The 25,619-nt window shown below is 39.2% G+C and overlaps 1 protein-coding gene across 1 annotated transcript in view; it reads left to right on the top strand.

The window, feature by feature from the left end:
• Nucleotides 1-25,619, top strand: part of LOC130293192 (mucin-2-like) — a 217,175-nt gene that overhangs the window by 173,338 nt on the left and 18,218 nt on the right. Inside the window, exons 37-79 of the mRNA XM_056541694.1 lie at nt 53-190; nt 410-511; nt 600-710; nt 959-1,115; nt 1,205-1,231; nt 1,325-1,480; nt 1,606-1,881; nt 1,964-2,081; nt 2,343-2,422; nt 2,506-2,567; nt 2,723-2,825; nt 2,984-3,018; nt 3,327-3,432; nt 3,943-3,974; nt 5,307-5,415; nt 5,499-5,600; nt 5,719-5,765; nt 5,863-5,965; nt 6,124-6,140; nt 7,311-7,325; nt 7,458-7,560; nt 9,524-9,573; nt 9,850-9,952; nt 10,078-10,173; nt 10,964-10,995; nt 11,609-11,629; nt 11,907-12,015; nt 12,099-12,200; nt 12,320-12,366; nt 12,466-12,568; nt 12,934-12,950; nt 13,544-13,558; nt 13,718-13,820; nt 15,533-15,579; nt 15,805-15,907; nt 16,029-16,124; nt 17,294-17,319; nt 18,529-18,561; nt 20,226-20,331; nt 21,883-21,984; nt 22,073-22,107; nt 22,438-22,540; nt 22,633-22,652. Of these exons, the coding sequence (XP_056397669.1) occupies nt 53-190; nt 410-511; nt 600-710; nt 959-1,115; nt 1,205-1,231; nt 1,325-1,480; nt 1,606-1,881; nt 1,964-2,081; nt 2,343-2,422; nt 2,506-2,567; nt 2,723-2,825; nt 2,984-3,018; nt 3,327-3,432; nt 3,943-3,974; nt 5,307-5,415; nt 5,499-5,600; nt 5,719-5,765; nt 5,863-5,965; nt 6,124-6,140; nt 7,311-7,325; nt 7,458-7,560; nt 9,524-9,573; nt 9,850-9,952; nt 10,078-10,173; nt 10,964-10,995; nt 11,609-11,629; nt 11,907-12,015; nt 12,099-12,200; nt 12,320-12,366; nt 12,466-12,568; nt 12,934-12,950; nt 13,544-13,558; nt 13,718-13,820; nt 15,533-15,579; nt 15,805-15,907; nt 16,029-16,124; nt 17,294-17,319; nt 18,529-18,561; nt 20,226-20,331; nt 21,883-21,984; nt 22,073-22,107; nt 22,438-22,540; nt 22,633-22,652 (3,468 nt within the window). The remainder of the gene's footprint in view (nt 1-52; nt 191-409; nt 512-599; nt 711-958; nt 1,116-1,204; nt 1,232-1,324; nt 1,481-1,605; nt 1,882-1,963; nt 2,082-2,342; nt 2,423-2,505; nt 2,568-2,722; nt 2,826-2,983; nt 3,019-3,326; nt 3,433-3,942; nt 3,975-5,306; nt 5,416-5,498; nt 5,601-5,718; nt 5,766-5,862; nt 5,966-6,123; nt 6,141-7,310; nt 7,326-7,457; nt 7,561-9,523; nt 9,574-9,849; nt 9,953-10,077; nt 10,174-10,963; nt 10,996-11,608; nt 11,630-11,906; nt 12,016-12,098; nt 12,201-12,319; nt 12,367-12,465; nt 12,569-12,933; nt 12,951-13,543; nt 13,559-13,717; nt 13,821-15,532; nt 15,580-15,804; nt 15,908-16,028; nt 16,125-17,293; nt 17,320-18,528; nt 18,562-20,225; nt 20,332-21,882; nt 21,985-22,072; nt 22,108-22,437; nt 22,541-22,632; nt 22,653-25,619) is intronic.

Genomic DNA, 25,619 nt, shown 5'->3' on the forward strand with positions numbered 1-25,619 from the left:
TTTTTTAGTCAGTTCTTAAATAAATGGTGTTTTGTGTGTCCCTGATCCACAGGCACAAGAACTAGGCAGTAGGACTCAACTGAGAACTTACCGATCAGGATTCTATACAGTGGTCCATTTCCTGGAGGGCCTTGCTGTGTACTATGACCAACATCTAGATGTTATCATTCAACTTGAACCACAACTACAGGTATTATTCACTACAATACTAGATTCAACTAGACAAAAACATTGAATGTGAAAGCTTTTATGGAGTATATAGAATGTTTATACCTCCACGATATGAGTTGCTACTGTTATACAAGAATGTGACCTCAGAGCAATTCTACTTATATCTCATGCTTATTATGTGCAAAGGTGTTGAGATGACCATAGACAATAATTCTTAAGTGTTTTTGTTTGGATACAGGGCAAAGTTCAAGGTATGTGCGGTGATGCTGATGGAACCACCACTACAGAGCTGGCTATTAGTAATATGGCTCAGTATGCCTCTCAGTTCCTTGTTGGCGAGGTAGGTGACAATTCGCACAAGCATACATACACCCATACTCAAAAAAACATTTATGTGCTTTTAATAACATTTTTCTGTTTTTGAGCAGTGTCCCAACCAAGAGTCAACACCTCCTCCTCCTACTGATAATCACAAGAAGTTTGTGGAGACAAGATGCAACCTGCTTAGGAGCGATGACTTTTCTCTGTGCCACACTGAGGTAAGACTTGTTCTAATTTATTTTTTCTTTTGCAACTTTTTATAGGTGTTTTTGTGAATTATATTTATGACCCTTGAAATGATCAGAAGGCAGAAAAGACGACCACTAGGGGACAATGTACAGTAAATGGCACTTATGAGATATTTTATTCATTTTGGAGGAGAACAATTTGCATGAAGTACAAAATACTAAATAAAACAATATTCTTTAAGTCTTCTGCTGATACTGATTACTTGTTTTTCTAAAAGGTGAACGTGGAGCCTTTTTACCAGGCTTGCGTTGAGGAGACTGAGTCCTGCAGAGAGGGTGACAGCTGTCTTTGTTATTGCACTTCCCTGGCAGCTTATGCCCGTGCCTGTTGCCGTAAGGGTATCACCATTGAATGGAGAAGCCCTGACACATGCCGTAAGTCTGTTTTTTTAAATTTATTCTATTATTGTGTGGCTTTTAAAGTTGAATTGATTATTTAAATAGTCTCTTTTGCTTTGTTTTAGCATCTCCATGTGAATATTACAACAGAGGTAAGATATGGCTTACAGAACAGAATTATCTACACTTAAAAACGGTATATAGCTAATGTTTTAATAACTATTGGAAACACTTTTTCTTTAAAGATGCTGGAGAAGGTCCATACCGCCTGGTAATGATGAACAGCAAGACCTTAGTGTGCGATTATGATAAACAAACTGTGTCACTGGAAAACATTGAAACTCTTGGAAACTTAAAGGCTAGTTTCATGGTTACGCCAGGCCTTTATGTGGACCATCAGAGTATGTAAACTTTTATTAACAACTTATGACAAATTGAATGTGAACTTAATGCCTTACCGTCACACTAAATATTTCCTATACAGCTCAGGTAGATAACTTGGAATGCTTTTTGCTTCTTTGTGTAGATGGCAGGAAGTTGATCTCCTTGGAGTCGGCGCAACATCACAACTTTTTCATAGTACAAAATGATGATGGAAGTCTGAGTCTTAGCAAGTGGCAACCAAGTGTTAATTTCCGTAAAAGAGCCACTTTTGTTTTGAGGCCAAGCCGCTGGGTGAAAGGATTTAATGCTCTGGAGTCTTACTTATTGCGAGGACAGTATCTTTCCCTCAGTGGTGAAGAACTAGTTATGTCAAAAGTAAAATCAGTAAATATGCTGCAGATGAGCTTCCAACTAGTCGGTAAGACCCCTGCCTCAACTTGAATGTATTTATTGGATGTTCTACTAGAATTTAGACCTAAACACTGACTAATAATTTGCAGAGGAAACCTTTGGCTTGCCATCTTTCTCTATCTGCACCTGGAAATACAGAGCTTGTGGAAACCCATGCATTCCCACATGTCAAGATCCTCTCGGTACAAAGTGCACATTGACTCTCAAGTAAGTCTTCCCCTAATACACATCATATTTGAGTAGTACAGAGCCAAGCCATCACTTGAGTAGTACAAAGCCAGACCATAAGGAATATGCATTCCCTCTGAAAATTGGTATTAAATGTAAGCAACCTTTTATATTAAGATTATAATTGTGATTTTAGTCAACCTACATACAAAATATATTTTCTGACTACATAGTACATGAGCAAGAACCTCATACATTTTCATAATATATATTAATCCATTAAACTTACTCTTTTCTAAGGGTTGAAGGTTGCTACCCCATATGCGCCCCAGGAATGGTCTTTGATGAAGTTACTCACCGATGTGTCCTTTTTGCGGATTGTAAGTTCTCATGTCTACTTTTTCATCAAAACATTGGTCTTCTTAGGTATCCATGGGATTATTAACCTTTATAATGTTTTTAGGTGTCACCCCATCTGTCCCTCCACCTGAAGAGACCACCTTAGCACCCACCACACCATATGAGGTAGAATATATAATATGAGTTATTACAATAAATATCAGGGGCTTTTAGTCATGTTAAACTATGATCAAGGGCCATGTCTATGCATATGTCTCTCTGAGTGTATAGATGAAATCAACTGGATTCCCTAACATTAAGTATATTCTATTTTACTGTAGCCATGTAAGAATGTTGTTTGTAAAGTGGATCCATGTTCAGATGGAGAATATCTTCAGCAAGTCTCCTCAAATGACCCCTGCTGCCCACAATATGAGTGCATTCGTAAGTGTACTATGAGTGTTGCATGTTTTGTATGTCTATGATTAAACAGATATCTACTTATATGTACATTTTTTTACCTTAGTAATTCACTTACATTGTGGTTTATAAATCTAAACTCTGAATAGATTATAATAATATACCTGATTTTGTGTTTACAGCTTTGTCAACACTTCCTCCCAAAATTACCACAGAGGTAAGAACCTATTATCCTTAAAAAACTAGGAATAAGGTAATTGTGAATGTACCATTCCAATCAATAGGCTATCCTTGTAATACATAGGCAAGATGAGTCCTCCGGTTGAAATATTCATGTGTCCTATCAGGACAGATAGAACCCATATTAGCTTTCAGTATAAAACAGATCTAAAGCTTTTTGGGATATAAAGTATTTTGGAATGATTCTATAAAGTGACTAGCGGTAAGAGTGATGTCTAGGTAAAACATGAACCTGGATGTAAAATTGGAAGCTGAATTATTCCTAATTCCTACTCTTTACAATAGGAGTTGTGTAAACATGTTACGTGTACAGTGCCAAATTGCAGAGAAGGTCAATATCCAAAACAAGTTCCTTCATCAGACCCCTGCTGTCCACAGTATGGATGTTTCGGTAGGTATCGCATCAAACCTTGATCTAAAAGCTTAAGTCTTGGGTAGACATATAGAAATCATAAAACTATTATTTACCAATTTGAGGCTGCATTGCTTATGGGTTGTGGCAACTCTTTAATGCAATAGGATTTACCTGCAAGTCTATGGAAAACTACATGTAAGGGTGCATGCTCTTGACTGAATTATAGAGGCATAGTTCAAAAAAATTTAGTTATGGTCCATTAAGTGTCATATGGGTCCTCATTTATTCACCTCATCTCTTGTGTGTATATGGATTCATGTAAGAACATCCTTTCAAGTATAGTTTGTGGCTTTGGAAAATGCAGGTTCCTCTTGAGGGACCAAGTCCTGCAGCCCTCCAGTCTTTTGACAATTGCTTTTGTTTCACTTATAAGCTTACACACCTAGTTTGTCCACATGTTTTTTCTTTTTTTGTGTTTATTCTACTAGGTATTAGTCACAATATTATTTGTGAATAATGCTTTTTGTTCTTAATATTTCCTTTTAGATTATCCAACAACCCCTGAAGCAACTACACCAGTAAGTATCTGTCATCTGATGACATTCTTAATACCTTACTGAATCTGTTATATTTAACTAAGTGATAGTATAGCATAACTTATCTTCTGTTTTTAAAACCTCTCTTAAAGGGTTTTCCGCTGCTAGACATCTTATTCTCTATCCATGGGTTCCTCCACAATCACCGTGCAGCACCTGGTGTTGTTAACGAATGTCAGGTTCTGGCAGCAGTGGTTGGGACGTCACCGCCCACTCGTGACGTGATGTCACGCCACACCTCCTCCATTCATGTCTATGGGAGGGGGCGGAGATCGCATGGGTCCCAGCGGAGGGACCCTCACAATCAGACATCTTATCCCCTATCCTTTGGATAGGGTATAAGATGTCTAGCAGCAGAGTACCCCTTTAAATGCGGACAAGCTCCTATACCAGATAAAGCTCATAGACAACAGCCTTGTTCACGTAATTTCATTCAAACCTCTTAATATAAATGCCATTTAAATTAACTTGTCACAAAACATAGTTTAGAAAGTGTTTTCTCCTTAATTGGAAAATTATATATTGGGGTATCATTAGTTTACCTTTATGTAATTTTTCTACTATGCCTTATGTTGATTATATCTCATGCTTGTTGTAACTGTTGGCTTCGCAAGTAATTTTTTACCTACTTTTTGGTTCTATATTTTTCCACTTATGTCTAATAACAAGTAAGTTCTTGAAAAGTGGTTTTCTGGTTTTTTCCCGAATCACCCCATACCTTCAATTTAGCGCTGCTTTCACTGTGTAATCCCCATAAAAGTGCCCCAGCATACACTGGGCACTGCAGCCAAGCCAATGACTGGCCTTAGTGGTCACATGCAAGGGCAAGTACATACAGGCTGAGTGGCAATGTCTTGTGCCAATCTCAGCACCAGAAAGTAGAGCACAGCAGAGATAACAGAGGCTGCTGGGAGAAGGGGGGTAAGAGGGCAAGTATAGTTGTTGTTGTTGTTGTTGTTGTGTTTTTTTTTTATTTTTTTTAGGCAGCCTGGACATATTTTTTTGTTTGTTTGTTTTTTTCGCCAGATAACCATTTTAGCTTATAACCAAAAATACCATGAATAAACCAAGTATACTTAACAGGGCTATATGTCCAGTTTTGAACATTTATATGTCCAATTTGAATATTTTTTCTCAGTGTTTCAAAGCTGAGCACCTTATCATATGCCATGTTGCATTTTAAAAACAGACAGATAGAGAGAGAAAGAGAGAGAGATAAATATGTGCCATGAGGTCTAAATTAAATATGTGCAGTATTATTGCGTAGTTACTGTTCTATTTTAAGTTAATATATTTTGTGTGTATGAATTTCAGAATATCTGTAAAGATGTCCTCTGTGAGCCACCAGTCAGATGTACCAAAAATGGTGCTGCCCTTGTAGAAGTCCCATGGGCAGATCCATGCTGTCCTCACTACGAGTGTCGTAAGTCCTTCTATACATCCAGTGTGTTCATACTTCCCTACTCAAAGCCTATGGTTACTTCAGCATTCTTTTTTCTGTTTTAGAATGTAAGGTAGTCTGCGATCCTCCTCCCTACTGTGGAGATCTAAGTCCACCATTAAGAATTGGAGATCCTGATGCTGACTGCTGCCCAGAGTATGAATGTCGTAAGTACTCATGGAAAGAGGCATGACTTAGGGTGTTAGTCCCAGTGATTGAGTATCATAAGCCTTGGTCATAACTGCTGAAAATGGTTTATAATGAATCTTTTTTTTTTTTTTACAGCTGTTGAACCTACAACAACTACCAGACCTCCTTCCACCACAGTTGAGGTACATATGCACTTCAATGAACTGCTAATTATTTTACTGATATAAGTATCAAACATTCAACTGATGTTCTAAAATCCATGTTATATGTTTGTTAAAGGACAAGTGTGCGAGAGTCTCCTGTCCTACTACAGAATGTAAAGAAGGTGACACATTGGTGGAAGTGCCATCAGAAGATCCATGCTGCAAGGCATATGACTGTGGTATGTCTTCTTTTCATCTTTGTTAACCAACAGCTTTACCTGCTGAAGTTATTTACTCCTTGAGTTGAAATTAGAACTGTAACATCTTAAGTCAAGGTAAAGTTACTATATTCTACCTACTTTTTTTATTAAACACAATTTTTTTCTTTTTTTTACAGTTCCTCCTGTTACAACTGTAAGTATACCAAATGTCAACTGATAAATCATATATTGCATGGTTGATTCTTGGGGCCCAAATCTCTAAATGTCCCAGGTTTACATGGGATGCGTCAAAATCTGTATAGTACTTTAAGCATATTTTAAGCCTATGTTTTGGAAAGTGTGGCTAAGAGGAGTTATAAAACATGCCATAGTTATTAGAGGAGTTATCTAATTTATTAAGCCTGTTCCGATATAACCTTTCTTGTATAGGAGATGAGGATGAGGGTTTCCCGGCTGGGATGCCTTCGTTCAATAAAAAATCAGACTTAAGGAGTGCTCCAGAAGTAGGATTTTTTCGGACAAAGGCATCCCAGCCGGGAAACCCTCATCCACCTATACATGTACCTGCACCGTTGCCCAATGGTACAGACGGAAAGCTGCCACCAGGAACAAGGATTTCTAAATCCAAAAAGTGAATAACAGTGTTGTGCTTGCCGCTCAACACTACCAGGTGAGCAAGTGCTCTCAACCCACTGTTCACCACCCCCCCCCCCCCCCTTAAAATGTGGATAATGCCACTATAAGCGCCATTCTCTGTCTCCTTTCCATGATATATCCTTTCAGGCATTTCTGTGTAATTGGGCTTGGAAGTGAGGGCAACTGTTCGTGATCCTCTTGGGAAGGAAAGAGCAGTGACAAAAAGTGTCTCTCTCGCTTGAGGATCTGTCCTGTCCTGCATTATACAGACAACTCATTCATTTAAATGAGCACAGTGTAATAATGAATCCTGCCCTCCTTCCCTCAGGGAAATAAACACGTGTTTTAAGATTACATCTTACAGATTACAGCTAATAATTGGGGGACCCATGGGGGATACCATTGATCAACTATTAGTAAAGAGACCATAAATTAAGGATTGTCCAAAGCATATAACTTTTTAATGGCATGCACCATTCTTGGTACAAAAGTTTGCTAAAAACACAGTATATACCTCTGCACAGGTTTTGATAAATCTCCCCCTTCATGCCAGAAGTATCCCAAGGAAGAGAAAGTGTTTAACATGCCCACATTTATTATGCCATGTGCTCCATCAATTTATGCATCCTACGGATTCATTTGAATAACTATGTAGGGTTGTGTTTTTGTATATTCTGATGGTTATTTGTGATTGATTTATAACTTTTTTTTTTTCATTTGTTAACAGCCCCAGCCTCCTACGGTATGTATTATTATATATTAGATTGGTCTGCAATGTGTACATGTAATAACAGCTGTGAGCTAGAGTGCAGAGATTTTGTAGTTTTTGGTGGACGATAAAGTAAAACTAGTAATACTTTTTTGTTGTTGACAGCCATGTCATAAGGATTCATGCAAACCAGCCAACTGTGATTCCGGTTATAAAGTCCTTGTCAAAGAAAACCCAGCTGACCCATGCTGTCCATTGTATGAATGTGGTAAGTCAAGATTTTTTCACACTCACCCAGCACACAATTCTGTGCTAGCATCTAATAAACAAAAAGAGTATTATTATTACTGTTCTGATTGACCTGCCCATGGGCACTAAAGAGGGTTGTCTGATGCCATTAAATTGTGAAGTATGAACTCGGGTTAGTATAAAAATAAAAAGTTATACTTACCTGCCCCAATCTCCTGTCTTCTCTGTGCCAATGGTCTCTGATCCACGCTGGTCAGTTTTTTCTGCTTTGGCTTGACACACAGGAAAGGTTTACTGGTTTAAGCATTCCCTTTGTGTCCAAACAAAAGCTGAAAGCACTGCTCAGTGGGTACAGGGCACTGTTGGTGGATGACACAGCGAGGGATCAGGGTAGATGAGTACATCTTTCTCATTTTATGCCAGCATGAGCCCATACTCTAAATTTTGTGGTGCCAGAAAACCTCTTTAATCTTCTGATCTGTCCTGGTGCACCAGGACATTTTATAAAGCGTGAATCCTGGCCTGCAGTCAGCAGACGGGGACTGGCCATTAATGTTGGACATCAACGATCACACTGATGCCCATCATTAACCCTTCAGATGCCGTGATGTATATTGATGATAGCATCTAAAGTATTAGGGTACTTACAGAGACTTATCTGACCACCAGCTGGCAATCACGAGGTTCCAGTGAGTCAAGTTAGCGGCTCTAACACCTCTCACTTGCTCCACAGCCCACTCCAATCTTTTTTCTATGGTCTGCCTTCTGGCAGACCATAGAAGTTGATTACCGATATCACTGATCAGTTCTATGCCTTTAAATAGCACTGAACAGTATTAGCAACCAATAGATTGCTATAAATAGTTTACTATGGGAACTTAAAAAAAATGTAAAAAAAAAAAAAAGTTTCTATAAATGTGAATAAGCCCCTCCCCTAATAACAAATTAAATGACCCTCTTTTTCTATTTTACAAATAAAATATGTAAAACAATGAGCACTCAAACAGCCCAATATACGGAAAAGTAAGTCAGTTATAGGGGTCAGAATAGGGCAAGTTAAACATACTTATTTTGTTAAAAAAAGTTTGACTTTTAACCCCTACAATACGCAGGGCATACAGGGCACCTTGGACTTAGCGCACCAGGACGTATATGCATGTCATGTGTCCAGCTGCGGAATTATGAAATGAAATTAGGAGCTGCGCTCACATTATAGACCACAGGTCCCGGTTGCTATCAGCAGCCAGGGACCCACCGGTAATGGCAGACATCAGTGATTGCACTGATGTCAGCCATTAACCCCTCAGATGCTGTGATTAATATTGTTCACGGCATCCGTGGCTATGCAGCAGTTCCGGTGGCTGATCTGATCGCCCGCAGCACAGCCACGAGGATCAGATAAACTAGGATGGTGGCCAGAGGTCTCCTTACCAGCCTCCTGCTGCCATTTTGGGGTTTTCTTCTCTGGTCTGCCGTTGAGCAGAAAAGATAAGTTGATCACAGATAACACTGATCAGTGCTATGCCTGCACCCCTGTTGGGACCATGAAAGTGTAAAAAAAAGAAAAATTTAATAAGCCCCTCCCCTATAAAAGAAATAAAATTCCTATCTTTTCCCATAAAAATAAAAGCATAAAAAATAAAAATAAATCAACAAACTTGGTTTTGCTGCATGCAGAAATTGGATCTATAAAAATATAATATTAATGATCCTGTATGGTGAACAGCATAAAAGTAAAAAAAATACCCCAAAAAAAGTCTAAAAAAAAAAAAGTCCCCAAAAATATAGATTTTAAATTACATCATACATCAGAAAAAATTTTATAAAACTTATAGTTTCACTGTGTAATTAAAAAATATATACCATAGTTACATTTTAAGGATTAATACTGTTATTGGTCAACAACAAAAGCTCTTGATAAAATTGCAGCCAATAAGAAAGAGGTAAGAGGACAAAAGTTGAGTCTCTGTTTTATTTTGTAGAACCTCCAATAATAACTACACCTCCTCCTGTATGGACCCCAACACCTGGTGTAAGTATATTTACAAAAAATTTATACGTTGGGAATTTTCTCTAATTCAACATCTAATAAATCGCAAAGTCTGCAATAAAGGTCAAACATAGAGAAGTGGTAAAGCTCTTATTACATTTATAATGATCCTAAAATGTTTTGTAATCCAATGGTTACAAGGTCAGATAATAGTTACTTTACTATATACTGTGTGTGTGTCTATGTGTACATATACATATTTATTAATATCTTGCAATTGTTTGCATTTTATAAATAAACTACTTTAATTACTTGCAGAAATGCGACAATGTTGTTTGCCCACCATCAATTGAGTGTGTACAGAGAGGCTCTAGCAAGGTCATAGTATCGGCCGATGAATGTTGTCCTGTATATGATTGTGGTAAGTTATTTCACATTTATAAAAACTCTTTCAATATTTCACATCTATGTCGATGAGACATAAACGCGTTGTTGTTGTTTTAGAATATTCATATTAACATAATTGTCTTTATGTTTTTTTTACAGAATGTGCCCCATGTGAACCTCCTCCATATTGTGATGGAAACAAACCAACTATGTCAATTGACCCTGAACTGGACTGCTGCCCCACATACAAATGCCGTAAGTATTCATTTTTATACTGATTGACGTGTTTCAGAAATTTTTACAGAAAATGTGTGATCATTCCTGCTGCAGAACTGCAGAAAAAAATGTATGCTGATGACAAGTTAACCCCTTTCCACATACTTTATTAGTAAATATGGACAGATGGCCCCAATCCTCACCTTGATATATGGTCCTCCACTATGAGCCAGAGGAAGGAGCTGCTAAATAATAGTGTTTGCTATTTTAAAGGTCCTGGCCTTTATACGTGTTACATATGGCCATATACATGGATGGCTGCCTTGTAACACTACATTCTTCCTGCCACAGCCCAACTTTCCCCAGTGATAACTGCTGATCGCCATGGATGGACTTTCTGCTATCAGCTAAAACTTGGGTTGGCTTTATTTCAAAAAGGGTTGTAAAGAAGTGACAACCCCATCAAGCCTATAATAGTGGGTGATCTTGCACTTTAAACCTACTCTAAAAGCAACAGCTCCACGACTGTAGAGAAAATAAAGACTTACAGATCAGTTTCCCTCCTGAATCATCTTACCTCAGGATAGCCTGCAATAAAAAATAGGGTTGTTTAAATAAATGAACTCCAATATAAGTAACAATAAATCAAAGTAATACTGTCTCACACCTGTAGGTGGTGCACTGTATCGCCTAAAAAAAAAATTGTTAGAAAATGCCGTCACCGGTAATATCCTAAATACTACTACATTACGCTAGAATGATTTCAATTTAAATATGTATATTTTTAATTTGTTCATGAGCTCATCCCTTATTTTTTATTTTTTTACAGCTCCTCAAGTTGCTCCTGAAAAAACAACACCTGTAAGTAAAAAACATTATATAAATGTATTCATATTTTTGTGGCCACGAATATATGTATTCATATATACCACATAGTTAGAAGTCAGAGATTCCTTTTTTTTTTTTTTTCCCAGCTCAATAGGTCCAAAATTCTGTACTGATCAACTTCTTAAAGGAACCAAACAGGGGTTTCATGCTGCCCAAACCAGGGGAAGTAGAAACCATGGACAAGCTTTTCAATAATGTATAGTTTTAAAAAACCCACAGTCAAGGGGATCAACTCTCTGTGGGCTACCTACTCCCAATCCTGCTCACCTAGATTGAAAGGTCTCTTCCTATGCATGTGGTTTAGGCAGCATACAATTCCTGACAGATTCCCTTTAACTATATTCATTAGAGCTCTGTTTTTATATGATTAAATTCGGTCTTCCAGCAGCCTCCACTAAGAGGAGCTCATAACTATATTTTTCTATATTAGTCTAAGCATAACGTTTTATTTTTATTTAGTAAGTCTACAACTATAAATGCTACTTTTTGTGCAGTTTTTTCCTCTTTACCTGTAGAAGTAGTTTAATCACAATGGATTATAAAATCTATGTCCTAAGCAGTTCTTTATTTATTTATTTATTTACAGATACCAATCCTGACCACTCCGGTAAGATACATATATAGAGTATATGCTTATATGTCAGAACAGAGACAATCCACTTATGTAATATGTTATTATTTACTAGTTAGTTTAGTACAATAGTTGTGCTGGTATGTATTCAGGGTAGTTTACACTAATTGATACTAGATACCGGGCACCATGATATTTTTCCTTTAAGCAGAGATAAATATATTCCATAAAGTCTAAATTAAAATACGTGCAGTATTATTGCATAGTTACTGTTCTGTTTTAAATTAATATATTTTGTGTGTATGAATTTCAGAATATCTGTAAAGATGTCCTCTGTGAGCCACCAGTCAGATGTACCAAAAATGGTGCTGCCCTTGTAGAAGTCCCATGGGCAGATCCATGCTGTCCTCACTACGAGTGTCGTAAGTCCTTCTATACATCCAGTGTGTTCATACTTCCCTACTCAAAGCCTATGGTTACTTCAACATTCTTTTTTCTTTTTTAGAATGTAAGGTAGTCTGCGATCCTCCTCCAAACTGTGGAGATCTAAGTCCACCATTAAGAATTGGAGATCCTGATGCTGACTGCTGCCCAGAGTATGAATGTCGTAAGTACTCATGGAAAGAGGCATGACTTAGGGTGTTAGTCCCGGTGATTGAATATCATAAGCCTTGGTCATAACTGCTGACAATAGTTCATAATTTATTTTGTTTGGTTCTTTGACAGCTGTTGAACCAACAACAACTACCAGACCTCCGTCCACCACAGTTGAGGTACATATGCACTTCAATAAACTGCTGATTATTATACTGATATAAGTATCAAACATTCAACTGATGTTCTAAAATCTATCTTATATCTGTTTGTTAAAGGACAAATGTGCGAGAGTCTCCTGTCCTACTACAGAATGTAAAGAAGGTGATAGATTGGTGGAAGTGCCATCAGAAGATCCATGCTGCAAGGCATATGACTGTGGTATGTCTTCTTTTCATCTTTGTTAACCAACAGCTTTACCTGCTGAAGTTATTTACTCTTTGTAGCTGAAATTAGAACTGTAACATCTTACGTCTTTCATTCCTAACTCCCTCATCTTTGAAATGTCCAAAAATAACCACTGAATTTACCTGACAACTGACATAGATGAATGAAAGCCTCCATGTCCATTCTGGTTTGGAGTGAACCACAGAGATAAGAGACCCTGTGTCTAGTGATATGGGTATTATGACCCTAGTGAGAAAGATTACAGTCATAAAACTTCTAAACAACTTAAAGGTCAAGTTACTATATTGCACCTACTTTTTTTTATAACACACTATTTTTTCTTTTCTTTTTTTTTACAGTTCCTCCTGTTACAACTGTAAGTATACAAAACGTCAACTGATACATCATATATTGCATGGTTGATTCTTGGGGCCCAAATCTTTAAATGTCATTAGATACATCAAAATCTATATACTAATTTAAGCATATTTTAGGTCTATTCTTTGGAAAGTGTGGCTAAGAGGAGTTATAAAACTTGCCACATTTATTAAAGGATTTATCTAATTTATAAAACCTATTCCCATAAATCTCAACGATTCAAGATCCTTTTCTTGGGAAGAGGAGAACAGTAACAAAGAGTGTTTCTCTCACTGGAGGATCTGTCTTGTCCTGCATTATACAGACAACTCATTGATTTGAGCAAAGTGTAATGGTGAAACCCTCCACCCCTTCCCTCAGGGAAATTAAACACTTGTTTCCAAGTCTCCCCACAAATTACAGCTAATTATTGGGAGACCCATGGGGGATGCCATTGATCAACCATTAGTAAAGGGACCATGAAGTAAGGATTGTCCATATAACTTTTTATGGCATGCACATCTAAATAATGATGTAGGGTTGTGTTTTTGTGTATTCTGATGGTTATTTGTGGTTGATTTATAACTATTTCTTTTTTTCATTTGTTAACAGCCCCAGCCTCCTACGGTATGTATTATTTTGTGTTAGATTGGTCAGCAATGTGTACATGTAATAGGGCATATAGAATATGTAGAAAAATGTGAGCAAGAGTGCAGAGATTTTGTAGTTTTTGGTGGGCGCTACAGTAAAACTAGTAATACTTTTTTTTTTTTTTTATGTTGACAGCCATGTCATAAGGATTCATGCAAACCAGCCAACTGTGACTTCGGTTATAAAATCCTTGTCAAAGAAAACCCAGCTGACCCATGCTGTCCATTGTATGAATGTGGTAAGTCGAGAACATTTTCTCTGTGTGTCAAAACAAAGGCTAAAAGCACTGATCAGTGGGGACAGGGCACTGTTAGAGGATGACGTGGTGAGGGATAGGGCAGATGAGTATAACATTCTAATTTTTTATGTCAGTATGAGCCCATACTCCACATTTGTGGTGCCAGACAACCACTTTAATCATTTCATCTAGAATGTAATATGAGCACTAGCAATGTGTCTGCAGACCACTTACTAAAGATGCAGCAGCAGAACAATCCTCCTGTGGCACTGAAAACTTTAATGAGTGTATCAAACTTGTAGGTTTTTAGTGAGTACAGAGATTCTGAGTAGGTACAGACCATTTAATAGCCAGGAATAGGGGCAAAGAGGCATTAAATATTTGGTGAAAAGGACATTTTCTTTAACACCTAGAAGACACAGAAAGTACTTGTATGACCTGGCTGCCAGAACGTATACTCGCTTCATAGACCACGGGTCCCACCATTAACCCGTGTAGGGCACTACCTACAAAAAAACCTTTCTATTTTAACATTTTCGGTCAGAAATAGTAATGTTATGATTGTGCAGTACATTTTATGGTAAAATTAAAGGTGTCCATGCAAATAACAATTGATTGCGCAAAAAACAAGAATGTAACAAAAAAGGAAATTGGCTGTGTCCTTAAATGGGCACTGTCATGAAGTAAAAAAATGGATATGTTGTAGTACTTAAGTACTACAACATATCTCTAATATACTTTAATTTAAAAAAGTGATTTTAAACAAGTTTAAAATCTCTTTTAAATTCGGCCACTAGGGGTCGCCCTCCTAGTGTCCGAATGCATTCAGCAGTGACGTCACCACTGAATTTCGACTCATTTCAGCCTGGCAATGAGTTGAAATTCAGGCACTGCTGTGCTTGCTCCTGCCTGTCAATCAAACAGGCAAGAGCGAGCACGCTGATAGGTGGGGCTGCGCGCATTGGCCAGCTCCACTGGCCTCGCGCGCGGCCCAGCCCGCCCGCCCCCGTTACCGTTACCCTGTCCGGAGGCAGCACGCGCACTCATTGCTGCGCTGATCCTCCGGATGGGTAAGTCTGATCTGAGGTCTTATATTAGCCGGGTCTCGGCTGTAATATCGTGCATGGCAGGCCGGCGATGCTCCTCTACTCCTCCTCCCTGGATAGCACATGCACAGGTAAACAGGGAGGAGGAGACCTCGGAGCTGCCTGCCGTGCTATTGGCAGATCATCTATGCGCGCTCCCGACAGGAGCGCTGCATAGACGATCTGAGGGCGGAAGCAAGCACCCAGCAAGGCATCAGTGACGTCGTGCCTGCTGGGAAGCGCTGCTTCCTGCCCTGCTTTATAGAGCAGATTTAGAAGCACTGCTCTATTAAAGTGATTTAAAAAAAAAATTTAAAGCCAGGTAGGGGGTTAGGGCTAGATTACTAATAGGTAGGGACATACTAGAATATATATTACTTGGTGGGAGCTACACTTTAAGGGGTTAACTAGATGTATTACTAAGATTTTTTTTGTTTTTTTTATAAAGAAGTTTAGATTGGAGGTGGTCTTCTCAGTAGATTTTACTGTATACTTTAAAAAAAAATACATACAATACATTTTAAGGATTATTCCTTATTCGCCAACGACAGAAGCCCTAAATTAAATTGCAGCCAATATGAAAGATATCAGTAGACAAGAGTTAAGCCTCTTTTTTTTATTTTGCAGAACCTCCAGTAACTACACCTTCTCCTGTATGGACCCCAACACCTGGTGTAAGTATACCTGCAAATATTTATATATTGGGGATTTTCTTTAATTCAACACTTAAGAAAGGTTTCTCTACTTTCCAATGACAAATTATCCTGAAAATTTTATGGTTACAAGGTCTTTATTCCAGATAATAGTAAATATATATATATATATATATATATATATATATATATATATATTGTATATATTAATATCTTGCAGTTTATAAATAAATTACTTTCTTGCAGAAATGTGACAATGTTGTTTGCCCACCATCATTTGACTGTGTACAGAGAGGCTCTAGCAAGGTCATAGTATCGGCTGATGAATGTTGTCCTGTACATGAGTGTGGTAAGTTATTTCACATTTATAAAAACTCTTTCAATATTTCACATCTATGTCGATGAGACATAAACATTTGTTGTTTTAGAATATTCATATTAACATAATTGTCTTTATGTTTTTTTTACAGAATGTGCCCCATGTCAACCTCCTCCATATTGTGATGGAAACAAACCAACCATGTCAATTGACCCTGAACTGGACTGCTGCCCCACATACACATGCCGTAAGTATTAATTTATATACTAATTGACATGTTTTAGAAATTTTACAGAAAATGTGTGAACATTCCTGCTGCAGAAAAATATTTAATCTTGATGAGTTAGTGATTTAGAGTTCCCCTATGAGCCAAAATAGGAAAAAAGAAAAAAATAGGGCCACAGGGGGCGACTAGTGCATTATCCAAGATATGTAGGTACACAGTCAGTAGGTTTGTGCAAGCTGCTCCCCTACAGCCTAATTAAATACGTATATAACCCACACAATGGGGGACAGTAGTACAGGGATGTCCTGGAGAGCTGCTCAGCTATAGGGAAGTGGATTCTGGATCACACCAGTCCGCAATAGAACATGTGAAAATGAAGAAAACAACTCCCTCTGTAGGCTCTGCTTCTCTCTTGGAATCACATGGACAATTAGAATAATCGCATAAGAATTTTATTGATCAATTACACGTTTCGGGTTTAGCACCCTTCACCCTTCACATCGGTATAAACAGTAATACCAACCTGATGAAGGGTGCAAAACCCGAAACGTGTAGTTATTCAAGTGATTCCAAGAGAGAGGCAGCGCCTACAGAGGGATTTTTCTTTTCTTCATTTTAGCATCCTCTATGAGCCAGGGGAAGAAGCTGCTAGGTATTTGTGTCCTGGTCTTTATGTATGTTACATATGGCCATGTGTATCAATGGCTGCCTTGTAACACTACATTTCTAATGCCGCTGCACAACTTCCCCCAGTGATGCTGATCTCCATGCCTTGACTTTCTGCAATCAGCTTAAAACTGGTTCGGTTTCACTTCTATAAGGGATATTATGAGGTCACAACCCCCTTAAGCCTATATTAGATGGCAATCTCACACTTTGAACCTCCTCTAGAAGCTACAGCTGAGGCCATGACTAAAGAGAAAATAAAGACTTATAAATCAGTTGCCCATATTTTGCCTCAAAATAGAATAGGGTTGTTCAAATCAGTCAACTCTAATAATAGCAACATTAAATCAATGCAATACTGTCTCAAACATGTAGGTGATGCACTGCTCTGTACCATTTAAAAAATATTGCCCTTACCTAACCGGCATTTTTTAATTACTAGTAGGTGGAACATTCAATGATTTGAAGTGAAATATATATGTTTTTAATATGTTCATGAGTTCACTCCTTACTTTACTTTACAGCTCCTGAAGTTAAACCTAAAACAACTGTAAGTAAAAAAAAAAACATTTTTTAATAAGTGTATTAATATTTTTGTGGCCATGAATATATGAGCATCAAATAATGATGTTTGATTTAGATTTTTATGGACTAGCCCATTGTTTCTTTAACCCCATTACTAAGGTTCTTGGGTCTCCTGTCCGGGTGCTCCCGTATCCCAGCTGCATCTCATTCATTTGAATGAGCTGACCGGAGTCAGATAGTGACTTTGGTCGGCTCATTTTTGCCCTGTATCTGGTTTTGTGACCGGACTGAAAACCATGGGTAAGAACAAAGCAAATATTGCTACTTTGCCATGACTAGGCACCATCAGATGTATCAAGGGATCAGGGCAAGTTAGTATAAGTTTTTCTTTTATCTTAAGGCCTTCCTGAGCCTATGAACAGATGACTCATTTAAAGGGGTTGTCCGGTGAAAACTATTTTATCCCCTATCCACAGAATAGTGAATTACTATTTGATCTCAGGGGGGCCTGACCATCTCGAGCATGTGCTGTAGACCGCATGCGTTCTATTCATTTTCTTTGGGAGCACAGGAGATGTCCAATGCGGATGTATTTCTCTATGTCGCTCCCATAGTACTGAACAGGGCACATGCAGTAGACAGCACAGGAACCCCCCCCCCCCCCACACACACACACACCCCTGATCAGCTACCTATTCCTTATCCTGTGGACAACCCCTTTAAAGGCAATGTGTCATTAGGGAATGACCTATCATTTAAATCAAGTTTTCATGTTTAAAGGGTTACTCCGCTCCCCAGTGTCTGGAGCATTGAGTTCCTGAACGCTGTGTGCGGGCTTCTGTGTTCACGCCTGCCCCCTCATTACGTCATGCCCCGTCATCCTGTCATGTGACGTCACATCCCGCCGCCCTCAATGATGGGGCAGGCCGTGACATCACGAGGGGGCGGGCCTGAACACGGAAGCCCTCAAACAGCATCCAGGAACTCAATGTTCCGGTGTGAGGTGGGGAGCGGAGTAACCCTTTAAATATTCAAATTTATTTTTATTTTTTTTCTTATTTTCTATTTAATACTTTTAAACATTTCTGAAATCCTGCAGTTTTCAGTCTGACCACTAAGCCTAATAACACTTTCTGTTCTGCAAAGAGTCTTTTGAGAATATCAAGGAACAGTTTATTCTCACTGGACTCGGAAATCCATGTACTTAGGTATAAAATAATTTTTATTTTCACAGACACCAGTCCTGACCACTCCAACACCTACTACGGTAAGATACTTATGCAGATATCTATTAAATACCTTGAACACCTCGCTGTGAGTAATTGGAAAAAATTCTACTAGATATAAACTAAAGATGTTTCCATTCACTCACAGCAAGCAATGATCTTGAAAAATGATGAGAAACTGAAACATAAAGTATATCTAAAATTTGCTAATTTAGCATGTTGCATACTCTTTATTATAGGATAAGTGTAGAAATGTCCTCTGTGATCCTGTAACGTGCACCAAAAATGGCGAATTTAGTATGTTGCATACATTGAGTTCCTGAACGCTGTGTGCGGGCTTCTGTGTTCACGCCCGCCCCCTTGTTACGTCACGCCCCGTCATCCCGTCATGTAACATTACATCCCGCCCCTTCAATGTAAGTCTATAAACTTTCATTGATGGGGCAGGCCGTGATGTCACGAGGGGGCGGGCCTGAACACGGAAGCCCACAAACAGCGTCCAGAAACTCAATGTTCCAGTGTGAGGTGGAATTTTGCAGATGCTGGGGAGCGGAGTAACCCTTTAAATATTCACATTTTTTCTGTGATTTTTTTTAATAGAAGTAATTTACAAATCTTTTTAACTTTCTGGCACCAGTTGATTTAAAAAAAAAAATAATTCCATTGGAGTACCCCTAAATTCTCTACAGACAGCTCAGACAATATGGCTGCCCCATAACAATATATGCAAATTTAAGATATATATTACAATCAAAATTAGAAACAGATTAGGAAAAAGAACATGTCTCAGTATCCAGCTTATAAAATCTAGGTGATACATTACCTTTGAGTTCAACTAAATGATGTGATTTCCATGAAAAGAATGATGTTAACCAACTGCAAAGCCCTTCTAGCACCATAAAGATGGCTTGGATTGAAATCCAACTCACTGATCCCTCTTTTCTTTCACATCTTCATAGTCTGTCCACATGTAGACAGGATCTGTCCATAAAATGTAACCAATAAACTATAGGTTCACTTTTATTAACTATAGTATATAAGTGTTTAAACAATAAATCTAGGAGGCGGACGTTATGAACATAATTCTATTATTCTTTGAGGGCCTGGAACACTTCTTGCTATTACTTCGCTACTGGATGTAAACTATGGATGTTTCCTTTAATTCACAGCAAAGAGTCTTCTGAGAATATCAAGGAACTAAAACAAAAAATATATTTAAAACTTGCAAACAAATGATGTTACATAACCTTATTACAAGGGCCATGTAATCACACTAGTAAATATATTTTTGTACAGATAAAAAATAATAATACTTTGTATTTACAAGCAAATAAAAAATAAGAAAATCATTTTGTTAGTGTATATTTGTGGTACTGCTACTTTTTGTCTTATTTCACAATTTTTTAAATTTTGTTTATTCTGACTGGATTCGGAAATCCATGTACTTAGGAATAAAATCATTTTTATTTTCACAGACACCAGTCCTGACCACTCCAACACCTACGACGGTAAGATACTTATGCAGATATCTATTAAATACCTTGAACACCTCGCTGTGAGTAATTGGAACAATTCTACTAGATACAAACTATGGATGTTTCCATTCACTCACAGCAAGCAATGATCTTGAAAAATGATGAGAAACTGAAACATAAAGTATATCTAAAATTTGCTAATTTAGTATGTTGCATACTCTTTATTATAGGATAAGTGTAGAAATGTCCTCTGTGATCCTGTAACGTGCACCAAAAATGGCGAGACGCTCACTGTTCTCCCTTGGACTGATGTCTGCTGTCCACACTATGTCTGTCGTAAGTGGATTCATAAAGCATAAACACACATAAACAGTAGCAGCAAAATATGCAATGTAAAAACAATAAATCATTGAAAACTCAATTAAAAATACCAAATCAATAATTAAGAAAACATATGCAGTAATGTTGTAACAATATAATTTTTTGGTTTATCATCAAAGTATATGTATGTATACACACATATATATATATATATATATATATATATATATATATATATATATATACCGTATTTATCGGGGTATACCACGCACCGGCCTATAACACGCACCCTCATTTTACCACGGATATTTGGGTAAAAAAAAGTTTTTTACCCAAATATCCATGAAAAAATGAGGGTGCGTGTGTGCGCGTGTATACCCCGATATACCCCCAGGAAAGGCAGGAGGAGAGAGGCCGTCGCTGCCCGCTTCTCTCCCCCTGCCTTTCCTGGGGTCTAGAGCGCTGCTGTCGGCCCTTTTCACCCCCTGGTTATCGGCGCCGCTGCCCGTTCTGTCCCCCTGACTATCGGTGCCGGCGCCGATAGCCAGGGGGAGAGAAGCGGCGCCGACAGCCAGGGGGAGAGAAGGGGCAGCGGCACCCATTGCCGGCGCCGCTGCCCCGTTGCCTCCCCCCATCCCCGGTGGCATAATTACCTGAGTCCGGTCCGCGCTGCTCCGCTGCTCCAGGCCTCCGTCGTGCGTCCCCGGCGTCATTGCTATGCACGGCGCGGCGCATGACGTCAGAGCGCCGCGCCGTTCAGCGCATAGCAATGACGCCGGGGACGCACGACGGAGGCCTGGAGCAGCGCGGACCGGACTCAGGTAATTATGCCACCGGGGATGGGGGGAGGCAACGGGGCAGCGGCGCCAGCAATGGGTGCCGCTGCCCCTTCTCTCCCCCTGGCTGTCGGCGCCGCTTCTCTCCCCCTCACTATCGGCGCCGGCACCGATAGTCAAGGGGACAGAACGGGCAGCGGCGCCGATAACCAGGGGGTGAAAAGGGCCGACAGCAGCGCTCTAGACCCCAGGAAAGGCAGGGGGAGAGAAGCGGGCAGCGACGGCCTCTCTCCCCCTGCCTTTCCTGGGGGTGTATCGGCGTATAACACGCACACAGACTTTAGGCTAAAAATTTTAGCCTAAAAAGTGCGTGTTATACGCCGATAAATACGGTATATATATCTAAACATATACCAAAACAAAGGCAGTTTGTGCTCCACAGATAGACATTGCAAACATTTTGGAAGCTATAGAGAACACATGCTTTTTTTTACATAGGCTTATGTGATTGAGCTACTTTGCATATCTCTTCTTCCCAGAATTCCCTGTTAAGTGCTAATGGCCTATGAATCTCCACACACCATTATGGTGTTCTCCTCTAGGAGAAAACTCACCACTTTGACCGAGATATATATATATATATATATATATATATATATATATATATATATATATACTGTCACATACCTATACCTACAAGAAACTGAAATCAAGAAACTCAGGATACATTTCATAGTATTCTAAAAATTGGACTCATTTCTTAAAAGTCTACCTTATGTGTTGTTGTCAGAATGTGAGAAAGAATGTAGCCCTCTTCCGGTTTGTGAGCATGGAAGACCTCCATTACGAATTGGAAACCCTGACACCGAATGCTGCCCAGAATACATATGTGGTAAGTGCCGGTTCAGAGGAGTGAATTTTTGGGTTGCGTTTACGTGCATACTTAAAATATTTAACTACTATATCTTTATGTCTTTTAGTAACAGAACCTGTGACTACACCATCAGTCATCACGGTAAGGCTCTAATCCCTTAGCAAACAACTGTATGACAGTGAAGCTCTGGCCTATTTTATTTCGACTATACAAGGCACCCTTCTAGACATTTCGGTAGATTAAATGGATATGATGGGGACAACCCTCTCATTAGCCAGATTGTAGAAGTACCAGCAGTTTTTGATGTCATGGGAGAAAGTCGTTCTTCTGGCAATAAGGTCTCACTATGCTCTGGAACAAGAAGGGGTTGGCAAACAAGTTTACCATGTACTCTATCTAGGTTCTAATATAATGTATGATTTACGGTATATATAACCAATGTATTCTAAAGGTGTGTGTTATGTGCTGTAGAGTCAATGTGAAGATGTGAGCTGCCTCATTCCAGAATGTGCACCAGGTTACACTCTAATTGAATACCAGGGCACTGACCCTTGCTGTGAAGAATTCCAATGTGGTAAGTACAAGCTGGACATTTAAGTGATATTGCTATTTCTGACAGTTGTAAGTGCCAAGTTGTAATGTAAATATGTTCTCTTTGTTTTTCAGTGCCTACCATTATAACAACAGTAAGTCTTAATGATTTATGAATTATATCTATTTCTTACGGTAATTTTGGGAGCCGGCCTGAATACTCATATCATAATAGTGTCTGTTAACTGGTGAGCATGTTATTTCTATGGAAGGAGAAACTTCCTGAATGACTAGTAGACATGTCATTTTCATGGAGAAAATGAAATAACCAAGTAGTCAGAGGATTGCCCATAAAGCTTTCTAGCCTTCCCTATTAAGATACCCATGAAGCTCTGTCATGGATGGCACTTAATGGGCATGTTCTTTTTGAGGTGTGAAGGAGATAACCAACCAGCCACATGATTGGCTGAATGCTTTGTGTAACAAGGGGATTGTGCAGCTCGACTGGAGTAGAAGCTTAGATAACCGAGGTTAACTGTATGGCACCTAATACCCAATACCCATTGGTGAACCTTGTATCACCTTAGACCACGTCGATGTAATACCCAAGGTGCTTGGCTAAAGACATAAAGTGTGAAAAAAACAAGACAAAAGTCCTCATACCGTATATCTGCCTTTTACAGTTTTTGCACCTGAATGTGTATACGTATCTCTGACCTATAGGATATATTTTTTTCACCATCTGGGGATTTCAAAATTTACGTTTTATTTTTGCATATTTATTTTATTTATTGATTTAATCCTATTTATTTTCCATTTTTGGAGGGGAATCACAAGGGCCCTGCGTTACCCCCTCCAGCAAACACCTACCCTTATTTGTCTGTCATCATTTCATTAAATTTTATATTTTTCACCCAATGGTCTAATCTACCTTTTTTCACCACCTTATTTGACTCCCTTTCTCTTTCCATCTCTCCTCCCCCCTCTTTCTCACCAGACTACTTGAGGACTGTTATCTTGAATGCTTTGTGTACTCACCCAGAAAGATGCACATTAAGTAGCCCAGCACTACAACATTCTTGTTCCTGGGCTCAGACTTATCTGCCCCAATACCCCACCATTTCCTTTCCGATAGTGCCTGGTCCTAGCTGATTCTTCTTTTTGACACTTAAGAAGTGCCCAACTACTGGCTTTAGCAGTGATAAGCTGAGTGGGTGCTTCGTACTTGTTGAGACTAAAGCAAGGATTGCTACTCTGCCAGGACAAGGCACCATCAGATGTATCAGTGGATCAGGGCACATGAGTATAACTTTTTATTACATTTTTAGGCCTGCCTGAGCCTATAAATGGGTTGCATCATTTAAATGGGTTGTCCAGTGAAAACTATCTTATCCCCTATTCTTTTTAGTTGGGGTCTGACCGTCTTTCAGTGAGGAGCATGCACTGTAGATGAAATGCACTCCATTTATTTATTTGGGAGTGCGGTAGATGCCCAAGTTCTATACTCATGTCTCTTTGTCACTCCCATACAAATGAATAGAGCGCATGCGATGATGGCACTGAGTGCTGGGGTCCCATTCCAGAGATCACAGGGGGCCCCAGCGGTCGGACCTTCCGATCAGCTACCTATTCCTTGGCCTGTGGATAGGGGATAAGACAGGATTCCCTGGACAACCCCTTTATAGGCAATGTGTCATTAGTTAATGACCTATAATTTAAATCAAGTTCTTATGTTAAAATATTTACATTTTTTGGGTGATTTTTTTTTCTAATTTTCTATTTTGTAATTTATATTTTAAAATATTTCAGAAATCTTACAGTTTTCAGTCTGACCACTAAGCCTAATAACACTTCCTGTTATGCAGAGAAAACGTTATAGTAGTCTCCTCATCACAGACAGGAATAGATAAGATGGGATCAGGCAAACCACAACAGGAAGCCACAGCTCAGCCTCCTCAGATATCTGCAAAAGGACCTTTGGTCAAAGAACACGCCTACAAACCCCTCCCATAGAATTGAAATTCTTTTCTATTTGGATTTATTTTCTGTCACGACCACAGTGCTCCCTGCTGACACCTCTGTCCATTTTATGAAATGTCCAGAGCAGCATATGTTTGCTATGGGAAATTTCTCCTGCTCTGTCTGGACAGTTCCTAAAATGGACAGAGGTGTCAGCAGAGAGCACTGTTGGCATGACAGAAAATAAATCCAAAAAGAAAAGAATTTCCTCTGTAGTATACAGCCGCTAATAAATACTGGAAGGATTACAATTTGTTAATAGAAGTAATTTACAACCCTGTTTAACTTTCTGGCATCAGTTGATTTAAAAGAAAAAAAGTTTTCCAGCGGAGTACCTGCTTTTCACTACATGATTGCACAGTCAGATATATAACTCATCTCTGACTGTGCCATCATATAGTGTGCGGCAAAAGGCAGGTAGAAAATAGCAACTAGTCAATTCTTAAGCCACACACTTTACCTTTTTTGCCCCCTGCTTGGGTGAGGCTGAGGCCACTTAGATTCATCACAGAAATAGCACAGCAGCACAGAGTATTTCTGGAGGCAACTGTAGTGAGGATGACTGTCTGCCTCACTTCAGTTCCTTCCAGAAATACTCTATGCTGCTGGGAAGCCTACTTCATCTTCAACCTGCCTTTTACCGCCCTTTTACATGATGGCACATAATAGTTATATTTCACATATAATATCTCAGACTGTGCCATCATGTAGGGAGCAGTGAAAGGCAGATAGAAGATACATACAACTATACAATTCATAAGCCACCCACCTGGCCAGGCTGGCCTGTTTTTGAGTCCATGCAGATGTCCACTGAGAAAGCCTGCAGAGAGATCAGGGCACTTGTTTGGCAGGGCTCTGTACATCGAGAACAAGCAGGGCTCTGTACATCAAGGACAAGCAGGGCTCTGTACACTGAGGACAAGCAGGGCTCTGTACACTGAGGACAAGCAGGGCTCTGTAAGCTGAGTACAAGCAGGACTCTGTACACCGAGGACAAGCGGGACTCTGTACACCGAGGACAAGCAGGGCTCTGTACACTGAGGACAAGCAGGGCCCTGTACACTGAGGACAAGCAGGTCTCTGTACACTGAGGACAAGCAGGG

The sequence above is a fragment of the Hyla sarda genome, chromosome 10, assembly GCF_029499605.1.
Source record: "Hyla sarda isolate aHylSar1 chromosome 10, aHylSar1.hap1, whole genome shotgun sequence".
Lineage (NCBI taxonomy): Eukaryota > Metazoa > Chordata > Amphibia > Anura > Hylidae > Hyla > Hyla sarda.